At 43.4% G+C, this 16,287-nt stretch overlaps 2 protein-coding genes across 6 annotated transcripts; one reads left to right on the forward strand and one right to left on the reverse strand.

Moving 5' to 3' along the window:
- Positions 1 to 6,360: 6,360 nt before the first annotated feature.
- On the forward strand, positions 6,361 to 12,242 carry lrr1 (leucine rich repeat protein 1). 5 transcript variants are annotated; one of them, XM_014208861.3, is made up of 5 exons: positions 6,361 to 6,449; positions 6,900 to 7,122; positions 7,874 to 7,972; positions 10,446 to 11,173; positions 11,310 to 12,242. In XM_014208861.3, the coding sequence occupies exons 1-5, from the start codon at positions 6,439 to 6,441 to the stop codon at positions 11,563 to 11,565; spliced, it is 1,317 nt and encodes a 438-aa protein (XP_014064336.1). In that variant the 5' UTR covers positions 6,361 to 6,438; the 3' UTR covers positions 11,566 to 12,242.
- A 759-nt stretch (positions 12,243 to 13,001) lies between these two features.
- Positions 13,002 to 16,118, reverse strand: dnaaf2 (dynein axonemal assembly factor 2). The gene is made up of 2 exons (XM_082963600.1): positions 13,818 to 16,118; positions 13,002 to 13,652 (listed from the first exon to the last, which is right to left on the reverse strand). The coding sequence occupies exons 1-2, from the start codon at positions 15,921 to 15,923 to the stop codon at positions 13,278 to 13,280; spliced, it is 2,481 nt and encodes an 826-aa protein (XP_082819726.1). The 5' UTR covers positions 15,924 to 16,118; the 3' UTR covers positions 13,002 to 13,277.
- Between the last annotated feature and the right edge of the window lie 169 nt (positions 16,119 to 16,287).

The raw sequence follows: 16,287 nt of genomic DNA on the forward strand, positions 1-16,287 counted from the left end.
TGTCTTCCTTGGTGTTTTACACATTGGTTGTGGTGGACAAGCAGGATTGCCACATGATGACGGCTTGGGATATTGAAAGGGTTGGTCTCACTCTCCCGAAACTTTTTGATTGGCTAATGCATCCACCTACTTACATTTAAGTCATTTAGCAGACGCTCTTATCCAGAGCGACTTACAGTAGTGAGTGCATACATTTCATTTCATGCATTGTTTTTATTTATTTTTATTTTTGTTTATTTTTTGTACTGGCCCCCCGTGGGAATCGAACCCACAACCCTGGCGTTGCAAACACCATGCTCTACCAACTGAGCCACAGGGTAGGCTTACTCTTAGTAAGCCTTCACTGTCGATGACGGGGTGGAGATTACGAAGCGGACTGTTCGTAGGAAGGTCACGTTTTGACCTAGTGTTGAACACTTCTGATCACGATGTGCTTGGCATTGGAAAACTTCACCTCAGAGAAGCCTTTCTTGCACATGTGCCAGCCGACACAGTCACTGCTGTCTGAAGGGTGAGTGAAGCATTGGGAAGAAGGTGGGCTGTAGCCTTTGTGAGACAACTCCAGTCTGAGAAAGGCTCAAAGTACTTTGAGGCCACAGCTGGCTCTCTGAGACTTGGGTAGTGAAGGCCGCCGCTGTAGAATAGATCTCAGGATCAGACTCGGATTGACATGGTCGAATGATTCTTGGTCTTCAGAGACTGAACTTTCTGGGTTGCTTAAGAAGGCTGGTCCAGACAGCCATGTTGTCCTTGTAACGTGAGCTGCTGGGACAGACGGAGAACCATGGTCTGCTGGGTTGAGTTCTGTAGGAACGTAAGCCCACTGATCTAGTTGAGTTGACTGCTTGATTTGCTGCATGCGGTTATTCACGTACACGTATGTATTGTTACACAACTTTACTGTCAGTGTAGAATCTGATCGCGTCTAATTTCATGTCTATTTCTTCCACAGTGAGTTTGGCGATCTTCACGGCCAACACAGCCACACACAACTCCAGTCTTGGAATGGTGAGCTCTGGCTGGGGTGTTAGTCTGGCCTTAATAAGGACAAAGCCTACATCGCTGTGACTATCTTTGTCTGACTTTCAGTTAATCAACTGCTGCTATTTAAGTAATGATGAACTGTCATTTCTCTTTGCTTATTTGAGCTGTTCTTGCCCTAATATGGACTTGGTCTTTTACCAAATAGTGCTATCTTCTGTATACCACCCCTACCTTGTCACAACACAACTGATTGGCTCAAATGCATTAAGAAGGAAAGAATTTCCCCAAATTAACTTTTAACAAGGCACACCTGTTAATTTAAATGCATTCCAGGTGACTACCTCATGAAGCTGGTTGAGAGAATGCCAAGAGCGTGCAAAGCTGTTAAGGCAAAGGGTGGCTACTTTGAAGAATCTCAAATATATAATGTATTTTGATTTGTTTAAATTTTGGGGGGTTATTACATGATTCCATATGTGTTATTTCATAGTTTTGATGTCTTCACTATTCTACAATGTAGAAAATAGTAAAAATAAAGAAATCTTAGGCTTGTGTGCGGATGCTCGGCCATGGAAACCGGTTTCATGAAGCTCCCGACAAACAGTTCTTGTGCTGACGTTGCTTCCAGAGGCAGTTTGGAACTCGGTAGTGAGTGTTGCAACCCATTTTTACGAGTTACGCGCTTCAGCACTCGGCGGACCTGTTCTGTGAGCTTGTGTGGCCTACCACTTTACGGCTGAGCCGTTGTGGCCCCTAGACGTTTCCACTTCACAATAACAGCACTAACAGTTGACTGGAGCACTTGTAGCTGGGCAGAAATTTGACTGACTTGTTGGAAAGGTGGCATCCTATGACGGTGCCATGTTGAAAGTCACTAAGCTTTTCAGTATGGGCCTTTCTACTGCCAATGTTTGTCTATGGAGATTTCATGACGGTGTACTCGATTTTATACACCTATCAGCAACGGATGTGGCTGAAATGGCCGAATCCACTAATTCCAAGTGGTGTCTAAATACTTTTGGCCATGTAGCGTGTGTGTGATATATATATATACACACACTGTGCTTGCTCTATGTGCACAATAGGTGACAGTATGATATGTTCTGTTTACACAGTGGAGAAGGGAAATATGCAGTCAGGAAGCACCACCACACAACCAATGGAAACACGAAGAACATTTTGTGTATGTAAGTTATTCAGGACTAAGAGGACTGTGCTTGCTCTATATGTGCACCTCAGGTGACCGTAGTAGGATATGTTCTGTTTACACAATGCAATCACAACAATCACGACTTGTTTCAGTGTTATTGAAAACAGTTCTAAAAACGTTTGCAGGTATGATATATAACAAACCAAGCTTATTTTTTTCTATATACGAATGGGTTTATGCGAGCGTGAGTTTATTACGTTGAAAACAGTGGTCGGCCGTCTAGGAGGCTGCCTCTAGGTCTTATCATAGCTCAGCGGTTAGGTCACGTGATAACATCTTGATGCTGAGCGAGATTTATGCTGTTTGACTCTGGTGCTCACTTCATAAATCATAATATTTTGATCAACTGTATGAAATAACTTCCTTAATATGTTGTGAATAATGTATGTAATTGTCAATGTCTGATAAACCGTTTGTGAGCATGTCTCTCTGAGGGAGAGTGGGGTGTTCTGCATGGCTACGGTAGAGATGCTTTCTCTCACTGCGTTCTGTCTCGCTCTCTCGATTTGATGAAAATAAACTTGAATACGTTTAAACCTCAAGTTCTAAGTAACAATTTGATATGCAGCCATTGAGACTTCATTTAGAATTGCAGATGCGACCAGCGATAAACCACTGAGGTGCCAAGATGTCTTTGGCAAGTCTGTAGTTGAGTGGGAGAGAAACATTGGTTGGTGCCTGTCTCTCTCTGCACTCAGCTTTTACTGCCAGTGTACACACACACACTCTGTCGGAAGGGTAAAGGTTTGGTGAGTCTAGCATAGAAGGTGTTGGAGGAGTTGCGAATGGGAATTTACCAGTTGAAAGTGTATGGCCATTGGAATGCATTGAATCCTATATTGCTATGGCTTAAAAGTAGAAATAGCATCAAAAGATGTAATGTAGTCTGAAGCAGCTTGTAAGGTTATTTGGTGTCTAGCTCAAAGGGTTTAGAGCAGGGGTGGGCAGAAGAGAAATATGAAGAGTATTTTGAGTCGAATTACGTAAGTGTTTCTGTTAAAAGCACACAAATCCTGAAAGGATTACCACTGGTTAGTTCAGTAGCATGTGTGCGGCTAATTGAATTAGTAGTTCAGAAATAAATAACTTAGGTAGTTAGACTCATTTGTCAACGATTTACTGTGTACAACATGAAATATGCACATAGATTAACAGTGAATTTGCATATATTTTCTGTGTATAAATAATGTATTGTCGATAGGAACGTTCCTATCTTGATATTTGAGTTTCTGTTTTGATCTTAGTCCACCTGTGTCGGGCTCGTGCAGTGGAGGCGATCTTCTTGGGCTATACTGAGCCTTGTCTCAGGGTAGTAAGTTGGTGGTCTGTTGATATCCCTCTTGGTGTGAGGTTATATCCTGCCTGTTTGGCCCTCTCCATGGGTATCGTCAGACAGGGCCACAGTGTCCCCTAACCCCCCCCCCCCCCCCCCCCCCCCAGCTTCCAGTATCTATGCTGCAAAAGTCTGTGCCGGGGGCTAGGTTCAATCTGTTATCTGGTGTAATTCTCATGTCTTATCTGGTGTCCCTTGTGAATTTAAGTATGCTCCTTCTAATTCTCTATCTCCCCCTCTCCCGGAGGACCTGTCCTAGGACCATGCCTCAGGACTATCTGGGCTGATGACTCCTGGCTGTCCCCTGTCCACCTGGTCGTGCTGCTGCTCCAGTTCCAACTGTTCTGCCTGTGGCTATGGAACCCTGACCTGTTCACTGGATGCGCTACCTTGTCCTGGACCTGCTGTTTTCGACTCTCTCTCTCTCTCTCGCACCTGCTGTCTTGACCTCTGAATGCTCGGCTATTAAAAGCAAACTGACATTTACTACTAAGCTACTGAACTGTTGCATCCTCAACCACTATGATTATTATTTGACCCTGCTAGTCATCCATGAATGTTTGAACATCTTGAAGAACAATCTAGCCTTAATGGCCATGTACTCTTATCTCCACCTGGCACAACCAGAAGAGGACAGGTTCCTCTCTAGGTTTCTTCCTAGGTTCCTGCCTTTCTAGGGAGTTTTTCCTAGCCACCATGCTTCTGTATCTGCATTGCTTGCTGTTTGAGGTTTTAGGCTCGGTTTCTGTATAGCACTTTGACACCCGCTGATGTAAATAAATTGTATTGATTTTGGTGCCATTTTTGGGAAAGGCTTTGCCATGGACTTGTGCATTATCTCCTGTGACCTTTTGACCCAGAATTTCTGATATACAAATTGTAATCTCAACACATATCAAAGTTGCAGGCTAAAGTTAAATCTAGACTTGGTTTCCTCCATCGTAATCGCCCTTCTTTCACCCCAGCTGCCAAACTAACCCTGATTCAGATGACATCCTACCCATGCTAGATTACAGAGACGTAATTGATAGATCGGCAGGTAAGGGCGCTCTCGAGCGGCTAGATGTTCTTTACCATTCGGACATCAGATTTGCCACCAATGCTCCTTATAGGACACATCACTGTGTAACCGATGTGAAATGGCTAGTTAGTTAGCGGTGGTGCGCGCTAATAGCGTTTCAATCGATGACGTCACCCGCTCTGAGACTTGAAGTAGGTTTGCCCCTTGCGTTGCAAGGGCCGCGGCTTTTGTGGCGCGATGGGTAACGATGCTTCGTGGGGTGTCAGTTGTTGATGTGTGCAACCTGGTTGGAGCCCGGGTTGGGGCGAAGAGAGGGACGGAACCTACACTGTTACATTGATGCTGTTGACCCGGATCGTTGGTTGCTGCGGAAAAGGAGGAGGTCAAAGGGGGGGGTGAGTGTAACCGATGTGAAATGGCTAGTTAGTTAGCGGTGGTGCGCGCTAATAGCGTTTCAATCGGTGACGTCACCCGCTCTGAGACTTGAAGTAGGGTTGCCGTGGCGCGATGGGTAACGATGCTTCGGTGGGTGTCAGTTGTTGATGTGTGCAAGGGTCCCTGGTTCAAGCCCGGGTTGGGGCGAAGAGAGGGACGGAACCTACACTGTTACAACTGCACTCACATCACTGCACTCTATACTATTTATAAAACCATCTTAGGCCTCACTCCCCCCTATCTGAGATACTTACTGCAGCCCTCATCCTCCACATACAACACCCGTTCTGCCAGTCACATTCTGTTAAATGTCCCCAAAGCGCACACAACCCTGGGTCGCTCGTCTTTTCAGTTTGCTGTAGCTAGCTACTGGAACAGCTGCAAAAAAACACTCACTATCCAGTTTTATCTCCATCACTTTGTTCAAAGACCCAATCATGAACACTCTTACTGACAGTTGTGGCTGCTTCACGTGATGTATTGTCTACCTTCTTGCCCTTTGTGCTGTTGTCTGTGCCCAATAAAGTTTACCATGTTTTGTGCTGCTACCATGCTGTGTTGTGTTGCTGCCATACTATGTTGTCTTAAGTCCCTCTTTATCTAGTGATGTGTGTTTTGTCCTATATTTTTAATCCCAGCCCCCGTCCCCGCAGGAGCCCTTTTGCCTTCTGATAGGCCGTCATTGTAAATAAGAATTTGTTCTTAACTGACTTAACTAGTTATATTTATTTAAACCTTAATTTTTATTTTAAGTTAATGGTAAAGCCTACAGACATGAAACAAAGTGCACTGTGCTTCTGATAGTCTGTATAATTTGGTATGCTCAGTTTAGCTCTAAAAGCAATGTTTATTTACACATTAACACCCTAGTCAGTTTGAAAGAAATTCCTCTGGTGGGAAAATGCGGATTTGAGAATATTCACATTAAATCTGCCGACAATTGGATGGAAATCTAGCTATTGAAAGCAATTATGGTGTTATTTTCTACACAGAAGATCATACACAAATATTGTCTGACCTGGTTGCATTTGGGACTTCAGTGTTAATCATCCGAAAGAAGCGCTATTCAACCAATTTAATGGCTTTCATAACGACCATTACTTTTATTTAGACATTTCACAGAATGGTGAGAACCGGAGGTAGGTGCTAAGAAAAAAATTGTCATGGCTAAAAGGGTTCTAGGTTTTGTCAAATGAAAGTCAGATTTGACTTCGTAGCAGGTTAGGAGAATTAGGTGACGGTTACGGGAAAGCTAAACTTCACAACAAAAAATCGACTTTTAACAAAAGCTGCACCCTTCTAGCCACAACCAAAGAAAAGATTCTCAAACCAAATCCCATCTGCGCATGTACGTTTATCAGTTCTGTTCGCGCGCGCGAAGTTGAGGGCGTTCGAGAATCTTGGTAGAGCCGTTTCCTTGGTTATCTCTGGGTCCATGTTGACAATTTAGTTTGCATGCTAGAGAGGTAACTTGCATGTTTTTTTGGGGGGGTCAACTCTTGTATTCCATAACGGACCGGTAAAGCGTTTGAACCATTTCGTTAGTTCTGTTGTCATAACTTGGAGTTTGCCAACGTAAGTGTATATTATGATGTGCTACCTTTTTTTTTAGCAACTAACCTAGCTAGCTAAGGTAACGACGTTAGCTATCTAGCGTTAGCTATGTTCGTTGTCTGGCTGAGTGTGCTAGCAGATAACAGATGTCCTTGTATTTGACTTAGGAGTTTTTATAGCTAGTTTGTAGCTAAGGTTGACATATCTTGCTAGCAAAGTAACTTAGTGGCGTGACAAGGGCTAACGTTACCTTTTTTTATGCCAGCAGGTTGTGTTAAACCAAAATCATACATGGGGTCAAACTGCCCGTTTGGTTTGGAAAAACTTTTTTGACATATTCATTTATTGGGATATATTTACAGAACTAACACAGGTAACGCATTTATTTATACACCTCGAACAATGAAGCTTCAGTGCGATGTCGAAGTCGTGAACCGGATGCTTCCCACGTATGGGATGAAAAACCGAGGAAAGGGAGCAAGGGCTGTGCTGTCTATTGGGAGACATGTGGACAAGACCACACAACGCCACAACATTTATCTAATGATCTGTACAGCAAAGGATAGGACAGGCTCAAAATATAAGGTTAGTATCTAGCTATTTGTTTATTTAGCTACTTGGCCAGTTGTCTAGCTATGTATTCTATGTTTTACAGGTATACCCCAAGTACACAGGATGAATCACCCAACTTCTTGACCTTGTTAATTGGTATAGCTACTTTTCAAATGTATGATGACTTCATTGTGGAATGAATGAGTTGCATTTGATTGAAATCCATTATCTCAGATAACTTGGAGGAAACACTTGTTCATTTGTGTTAAACTGTTTTGGGTATTTTTTTCTCCTTAGTCCACTGTTGATGCCAGGGACCTCAAGATACGATACTTTGGTGCCGAAATTACATGTATTGCAATTCGATATGCTCACCATATGTCTGCTGCAGAGGGACAAGAGAGCCATGAGAATGACTATTGATCAGTTATGGAAATAAAAGTGCTGAAAACGAATTGGCTCCCTATTTTTTTTAAAGAAGCTGGAGAACAAGCTATGGAGGACAAATACTGGAGTTTTGGTGCAGATACAGCCAACTACTGCAAAAATAATATTGCGAACGATATGATATATTGTCAAAAATAATATTGCGATATGTAATTGTATTTTTGTTTACCTCCCCATCACTAGTTGATACAGTCCCAAAATGTTTTGCATTAATGTGGACATTAATATAGTGTGTGGTCTTGCATGAACGAGTCACCAGAAATACTGGATAACGAATCGACCATCGCTTTGTTTTTTGTTCCACGTCTTACTCTGTGTGTACCTACTTCCTCTACAGATAAAAGAAAACATTGAAACATTCTTCACCAGGTTTGTTGAGGAGGGAAAAGCCACTGTGAGACTGAAGGAGCCCGCTGTTGACATCTGCTTGAGCAAGGTATGAATCTAGACATTTCTGTATGGCGGAATCTGATCGCCAATGAAAAAGGAGAATAAAAAATAAAATATATATAGAGAGAGAATTTGGCCTTCAGGTTCACATGCTACTTACATTTCTGCTGGAAAAGTAGTGCTTACACTGAAATAAATAATTTTAGGGCATGCATATTATTAAACAGTTAACATGACCCAACATATAGAACGTTACATTGCTGTGTCCTCCCAGCCCTAATTAGGATTTTCAATCATCTCCGATGCTTAAAAGAATCATTGCGTAATACACTGAGTGTACACAACATTAGGAACACCTTCCTAATATTGAGTTCCACCCCCTTTTGCCCCTCAGAACGGCCTCAATTCGTCGGCTCATGGACTCTACAAGGTGTCGAAAGCGTTCCTCAGGGATGTTGGCCCATGTTGACTCCAATGCTTTCCAAACTTGTCAAGTTGGCTGGATGTCCTTTGGATGGTGGCCTATTCTTGATACACACGAGAAACTGTTGATCGTGAAAAACCCAGCATCATTGCAGTTCTTGACACTCAAACTGGTGCGCCTGGAACTTACTACCATACCCCACTCAAAGGCACTTAAATATTTTGTCTTGCCCACCCTCTGAATTGCACACATACCGTAAATTCCGGACTATAAGCCGCAACTTTTTCCCCAGGCTTTGAACCTCGCGGCTTAAACAATGACGCTGCTAATATATGGATTTTTCCCGCTTTACTTTAAAAAATTAAAAAATAAAAAAAACACATTCTGTGAAGTGCTCAGTTTTTTGGCGGCATGAAGCTTTCATTAGACCAATGAAATTGCCGAACGGGTTAAGGTCAAACAACTATTTTGTTTACCGTTTAGATTAAATCGAGCGCTCTCAAACTTCCCATCATTCTGATTATGGTAGTCATTTTGTCACCCTCATCATGGCAAAGACACGGAGAAATGCATATGATGCAGCTTTCAAGTTGAAGGCGATTGAGCTGGCTGTTGGAAAAGGAAATAGAGCTGCTGCACGGGAGCTTGGTCTTAATGAGTCGATGATAAGATGTTGGAAACAGCAGCGTGAGGAATTGACGCAGTGCAAAAAGACAACTAAAGCTTACTGCAAATGTTTTATTTTTTGTTACAAGCCGTGTTTCGTTAAAGCCTATTTATTTTTGTTACAAGCCGTGTTTCGTTAAAGCCTGTGTAAAGTTCATTTGTTTCAATGTACCGGTAGGCACCTGCGGCTTATAGACATGTGCGGCTTGTTTATGTTCAAAATAATATTCTTTTTTTAATTCAGTGGGTGCGGCTTATATTCAGGTGCGCTTAATAGTCCGGAAATTACGGTACACAATCTTGTCTCAAGGCTTAAAAATCCTTCTTTATAATGTATCCTCCCCTTCATCTACATTGATTTAAGTGGATTTAACAAGTGACATCAATCCATAACTTTCGCCTGGATTCACCTGGTCAGTCTGTCATGGAAAGAGCAGCTGTTCCTAATGTTTTGTACACTCCGTGTGTATCTTAGTCTGATATTTATGCGTTAGCCAGACTTGTCTGAATGTGGGGAGCATGCTCTGTAAATGAGCGACTGTTTCCTCCAATGGGTGACAATGGCTCTAGGCTGTGTTAGGGAAGTGTTGACCTTTCCCCTAGATCTTGAAACACATTTTCCACCCATCTCACACACACAGACAGGCTGTGGTGCATACGGCTATGGTGATACACAAATGGAACCAGGCTAGCATTGTGAGGACTCACTAGGCAATCCTTTGTGTGACTTATGTTAATAACATCTCATGTGTATTGTAATCTTTTTGTAATTAAACGTTTCATCTTGTGCTAGCACAACTAAGACCAAAGATATCTGTGTCATGGGAACAAATGTAGGCCTAATACAATATGATGAAATCCTTGGGTTGTTAGTTTACATTATAAACTGGGTGGTTCGAGCCCTGAATGCTGATTGGCTGACAGCGGTGGTATATCAGACTGTATACCACATGTATGACAAAAGTTATTTTTACTGCTCTAATTACATTGGTAACAAGTTTATAATAGCAATAAGGCTTGGCCTATAATAAGACACGTAAAATGCATAATTAAGCAATAAGGCACGAGGGGGTGTGTTATATGGCCAATTTACAATGGCTAAGGGCTGTGTCCAGGCACTCCGCGATGTGTTGTGCATAAGAACTGCCCTTAGCCGTGGTATATTGGCCATATAACACACCCCCTCATGCGTTATTGCTTAATTATGCATTTTACATGTCTTATTATAGGCAAAGCACTTTTCCTCCATCGTGAATGTTTCTCAATCTGAAGGATAGATAGGAAATGTGTCAACTTGTTTGATATGGAGGGATTTATAAATAATGCAATCCCACTCATGTAACGCTCAAATTGTTTTATAGCAGGTACGATAAGACCTATTGTATTGACTGTTAACCATTAGTGACATCGGTCTTCTTTTGGGTTTCAGGCTGATGCTAACAGCTTGAAGAACTTCCTCTCGGCTGCTCGGTTGGCTCACAGAGGAAATGACACGGACAGCCTGCCTCTCTCTACACTGACGCCCGTCCGAGCCAGGGATGTGGAGAAGCCCAAGAAGAAGCTTACTATTGTATCGAAGAAGGACTATCCATTGACCTCCAATTTTCCCTACTCATTAGAGCAGCTCCAGGTGTCCTACTGCAAGCTCTCACGGGTGGACATGCGAATGCTCTCCCTCAAGGCACTGCGCAGACTGGACCTCAGTAATAATAACATAAAAAAACTTCCTGACACTATCGGCGACCTGGGCTGCCTGGCTGAGCTTATTCTCCACAACAACCACTTAGAGACCTTTAGTGAAGCCCTCTGCCTGTCCAGCCTCCAGCGCACACTTCAACACCTCGACCTGAGTCAGAACCGCCTGCAGGCCCTGCCGCTTCAGTTCTGCCAGCTGCGAGAGCTGATCAACCTCAAGATGGACAACAACGGACTGGTGTGGCTGCCCTTTCGCATCAGCCATCTCTCCAAGCTGCGCTTTTTGTCAGCTGCACACAACCAGCTGGCCCTGCTGCCAGGGGACTTCCGAAAGTTAACTCTGGAGAACCTGGACCTGTTTGGTAATCCGTTCGCCCATCCCAACCCCCTGGACCACACCATCCAGCTCACCTTCCCCCTGACATTGCAGGAGATGGCCGCCAGGGCTGTGGCCAACCTCAGGTTAGTTCAATTATTCCTTTCAACATTTCACCCATTTAAGTGCTTTTATCTTGTTTGGAATTATAAATGTGTAGTATCACATAAGGTGTTATGCAATATTTGAGCCTAATTTATGTTTTGTGTTTACACCACATAGAATCCCTTACGGGCCTCATCTCATCCCTGCCCACCTTTGTCAAGACCTGGAGGTTGCCAAGACCTGTGACTGTGGCTGTACCTGTGTGAACTACTACATCAAAACAGCAGTCAGCATGAATCTGCATCTGATCTCTCACACTGTGGTTTTGGTAGATGACATGGGAGGAACAGATGCACCGGTGCAGCATCACTTTTGCTCCTTATCATGTTACTCTGAGTTCCTAGACCAATGCCTTCAGCGAGGCCTGAGATGATTAAGTCCCTCAACTGTTCCTCGGCAATCAGTACAGTAACTAGGTTTCCATCCAATTTGCGACAGATTTTCATGCGAATATTCTGAAATCGGCATTTAAAAAAATATGCTTGTTTTCCCATCAGATGTTTCCATCAAATGTACTTTTTGCGGATAAATGCTGTGTGTGATGACGTAGTGCACATAAACATAACTTTTCATTGTTAAAGTCCCATGTACTGAATGTGAAAATACAAGTTCAATAGGTTTCCATCGTATTGTCAAGTCTACTGATGGGTTTTGTCACAACTGTTGAGTTATACAGCAAATGTACCCACTCTGGTCTTGGCATGTGCGCTCTAGTCAACCGCGCGCAGATACAGTGCAGGTAGGCTAGACTGTAATGTAAAGGGCAGTATGAACTCTTTGGACATTGGACCCAACACGCATCTCACAACTGCTTATGTGACCACTGGTTGGACATATGCTGATGTTCAGACATTTTGTCTTCAAGCGTGTTTCCCAATCAGTGTTACAGATTGAGAAACCTAAAATGACAAGTAGTAGTTTTATATCTGTTTAAACAAGGTCTTTGTGTATATAAAACTTTTTTTTATATATGTTTGTGGAATTCAAAAAAATGTTTTATTTTTACTGTATTGGTACAAGTTTGAAAGGAAATTAAAGAAACTATCCATATCTATCGTTGTCTCAATTACTTTCTGAAGGTTTAAAATTATATTTGTCACCTGTTTCCATACCTTTTTATTTAACTAGGCAAGTCAGTTAAGAACAAATTCTTATTTTCAATGACGGCCTAGGAACATTGGGTTAACTGCCGTGTTCAGGGGCAGAACGACAGATTTTTACCTTGTCAGCTCAGGGATTCGATCTTGCAACCTTTCAGTTATTAGTCCAACGCTGTAACCACTAGGCTACCTGCCTCCCTGGTAGCTCCATCTTGTAGTAATACACAAACAATGTACAACAAAATTACAACAGTAAAACAATTATTTAAAATGTTAGTATTTGTGGTGTGACTAATGCATCCTTCGATATGTCAAGCAGACTTGAACCTTGTGGCATGGTCTGAGTACAGAATTTTACAGTTGTTGAAGCGTCGCTCAAATGGTGAGCTTCTCCACACCCTCAACATGTAGGCCTAATAGCAAATGGTAAGTATAAAACTAATAATACACTGGGTGGGTACTCCACTAAATGCTGATTGGCTGACAGCCATGGTATATCAGACCGTATACCACGGGTATGACAAAGCATTTATTTTTACTGCTCTAATTACATTGGTAACCAGTTTATAATAGCAATAAGGTACCTTGGGGGTTTGTGGTATATGGCCAATATACCACGGCTAAGGGCTGTATCCAGGCACTCCGCATTACGTCAGGCCTAAGAACAGCCCTTGGCCATATACCACACCCCCTCGGGCTTTATTGCTTAAACATACCAGTTGAGAACTTTCCCCCCTTTTGTAGAAAGAAGTATATGGGAAATAACTTATGAAAATTGTTTCAAAAGGAGAACTCTGAAATTGATACTGAAGACATGGGAGTCTTACTGATTCACTTATTCAGATAAACTTTTTAAATACCTTTTTCCTATTGCCCTCAATTGTATAAAAGGATTTTAGGTTTTCGCGCAAGACCTCAACTAATTGAATCTGCAACAAACTTCATAGAGTATCTTTGTGACGGAGAAAGTTCCTTGACATGAGACTCAGTCCAGGTCATAGATAAAGGAGTTTTGAAAAATGAAACCAGCAGATGTAGTATGATCACTAATGACCACATCTTGTCCATCCTGGTTAATTTCTGTCAGCAGAGCTTGCTGTGGTCTCATATCACAGTCCTGAAAGGTCTGCTCAGCAGGCAGGCCTTCCTCCTGAGACTGAGACACCTCCACATGCTCACTGAATCGCACACTCTTCTGTTTATCCTTAGTTGGAGCTTGACTTTCAACTATCTCTTCTATCTTGGGGGATGAGCAGTCTTTGGCCTGGTCATTATTGTCAAGATTGGATGGAATGACCATTGCTGCAGTGTTAGATGGGTCATCTATTCTCTCGCTCAGGGATGAGGGGTCTGTTTCCACCTAAAAGAAAAGTAATTGTCACAGTGGATGTTGGGGTTAGTAACAGCACTGATGAACAGAAGCCTAACGGTTCAACAACAACAGGGTCAGCTTTTGCTAGACATACACTATAATAGTACATTTTTCTTCTACTGAATGAATGTTAACCTAAAGATGATGGCTCACCTCATCATGTAAATGATTGCCATCTGACTGTCCCTCATTCTGGTCAGTGCACCCAGTCTTGCCATCAAATTCAGTGGGCTCTGAAGCTTTAGCTCGGTGTGATTCACCACTTCTCAGTTTGTGTTGCTTGTCCTCCTCAATGTCACCAGACTGTTCAGAAAACTCTATCTTGTCTTCCAGGACTGAGATTAGTTGATTTTCAGACCGGAGTGATATAGCATTTTCACATGCTTCTGAGCTGTCCCCTTCATTGCAACCGCTGTGGTCGGGGGTATCTTCTTTGCCACGTTCACTGTGGTCGGGGGTATCTTCTTTGCCACGTTCACTGTGGTCGGGGGTATCTTCTTTGCCACGTTCACTGTGGTCGGGGGTATCTTCTTTGCCACGTTCACTGTGGTCGGGGGTATCTTCTTTGCCACGTTCACTGTGGTCGGGGGTATCTTCTTTGCCACGTTCACTGTGGTCGGGGGTATCTTCTTTGCCACGTTCGCTGTGGTCGGGGGTATCTTCTTTGCCACGTTCGCTGTGGTCGGGGGTATCTTCTTTGCCACGTTCGCTGTGGTCGGGGGTATCTTCTTTGCCACGTTCGCTGTGGTCGGGGGTATCTTCTTTGCCACGTTCGCTGTGGTCGGGGGTATCTTCTTTGCCACGTTCGCTGTGGTCGGGGGTATCTTCTTTGCCACGTTCGCTGTGGTCGGGGGTATCTTCTTTGCCACGTTCGCTGTGGTCGGGGGTATTTTCTTTGCCACGTTCGCTGTGGTCGGGGGTATCTTCTTTACCACGTTCGCTGTGGTCGGGGGTATCTTCTTTGCCACGTTCGCTGTGGTCGGGGGTATCTTCTTTGCCACGTTCGCTGTGGTCGGGGGTATCTTCTTTGCCACGTTCGCTGTGGTCGGGGGTATCTTCTTTGCCACGTGTTCCATCTTCTGACTGCGCTGCACTTACACAGCTATTCTCAAAATCCTCTTCACCATCATCATTGACAAGCTGCCGGGCAAACAGTTGAGCGATTGTTGGCTCCTTCAGAGGTAGAACAGGTAAAGTAACAACCAGTTGTTTCTTTTGCTTGTTGAACTTTGCCTCTCCCTTGTTTTCATCCACTGGATATGCCATCGGCACCTCTAGTCTGTAAGCTGGTTTCTTGGATTCCAAACTAACAAGTCTTTCAGTCACATCTAGATCAGCATCCGCAACAGATCTAAGCAAAGGCAAATCAATAGTGATGACAATCTCTTTAGGGCGTGGGCTCTGAGCTGAATCTCTGGAACACCTGAAATCTTGCAAATCAATGAATGATCTGTATTTTAGAGTGTAATGTGGTTTCGTTGGCTCCTTGGGTGAATTGGCTTTTTGTTGTCTCTGGCTGATCTGGGTGTCGGACTGAATCTCGGCTTTCGGTTTAGGGCTCTCATTTTGATTTGTTGCCGTATCTGGTTGCTTTTCGTCAGGGTAGGGAAACGAGAGATGATCGTCAAATGGTGAATGTTTTTCCTTGGCAGGTTGACCAGGTAAGGGCTTGCGCATGACGGCAGCATGTGGGGTCCCTTTGTATTTGATTTTCAAAACTCTTACATTGTTTTTGTCTAGCTTCACTTTGCCCCCATTCTCGACAGCCTCAACAGCAGTGTTGTCAACCATTTCCATAAATCTCGGGTTGTTTCCAGCCATGTGAATAGTGTCTGGATGAAACACAACATCATAGATGGTGTACTTATTCCCCTTTGCATCCCTGTCTGGCGTTCCAGGTGTCAAGCTGTGGGGTAGTGACCAATGCTGGCCTACTCTGCCAGCCTCGTCTACCCTCCTAAACTCAGGTTTACGAATCATGTCATTGCTGCAGACATTGATGAAGCACTTCTGCCTACCGTCCATACTCGTCTTCAGGGCTCGGTAAGGTTCGGGGTGGACAAATTGAATGTCCATGCCCCTCTCTTGTTCTAATAACTTGATTTCTTCCTCATATTTCTTCTTGTTCTCCGGTTTTGATATTTCCTCTGCGTATTCGTGCAGCATCTTTCTGAATTCCTCATTTTGAAAAGCCTTGGTAAAGCGGCCTATTTCATCCGATGTCATGTTCAGGTCCTTGAGCTTGGAACCGAATTCCATATTGGTGCGATAAGCTAATTTAGCTACTGTAGCCACAAAGTCTTTTCACTCTTGTAGCTAGCTTGCTATTCCAGCACAAAACAACTTTACTACAGTAATTTTAAGGTGTTACACGAAATATGAACCGATATTTTACAGCAAATCATTCGCAACCTGCCAAAAGTAAAGTTTCTCAGTACTTTTGTAGACTAGGTTACCACGGAGTTGTGGCGTAGTGGTAGGAGAAAGCTGCCAAGTGTCTTGTAATGTTGACGAAACCATGGCAACAAGGCAGTGCAGCAGCCAGGTACGGGAGTGCGCTCGTCCAATCTTGTGGCGTTTGTGTAATAGTCATTCCAAAGCCATAATACAACTTTAGTGAATT

The sequence above is a fragment of the Salmo salar genome, chromosome 01 (assembly GCF_965601325.2).
Source record: "Salmo salar chromosome 01, fSalSal1, whole genome shotgun sequence".
Lineage (NCBI taxonomy): Eukaryota > Metazoa > Chordata > Actinopteri > Salmoniformes > Salmonidae > Salmo > Salmo salar.

Excerpts from the sequence above, each read along its gene's own strand:
- dnaaf2 (XM_082963600.1), bottom strand. The coding sequence starts at position 15,923 with ATGGAATTCGGTTCCAAGCTCAAGGACCTGAACATGACATCGGATGAA. Across the intron at positions 13,653-13,817 it reads GCAATCATTTACATGATGAG|GTGGAAACAGACCCCTCATC; the intron begins GTGAGCCATCAT and ends CTTTTCTTTTAG.
- lrr1 (XM_014208861.3), top strand. Across the intron at positions 7,123-7,873 it reads GGACAGGCTCAAAATATAAG|ATAAAAGAAAACATTGAAAC; the intron begins GTTAGTATCTAG and ends CTTCCTCTACAG. Across the intron at positions 7,973-10,445 it reads TTGACATCTGCTTGAGCAAG|GCTGATGCTAACAGCTTGAA; the intron begins GTATGAATCTAG and ends TTTGGGTTTCAG.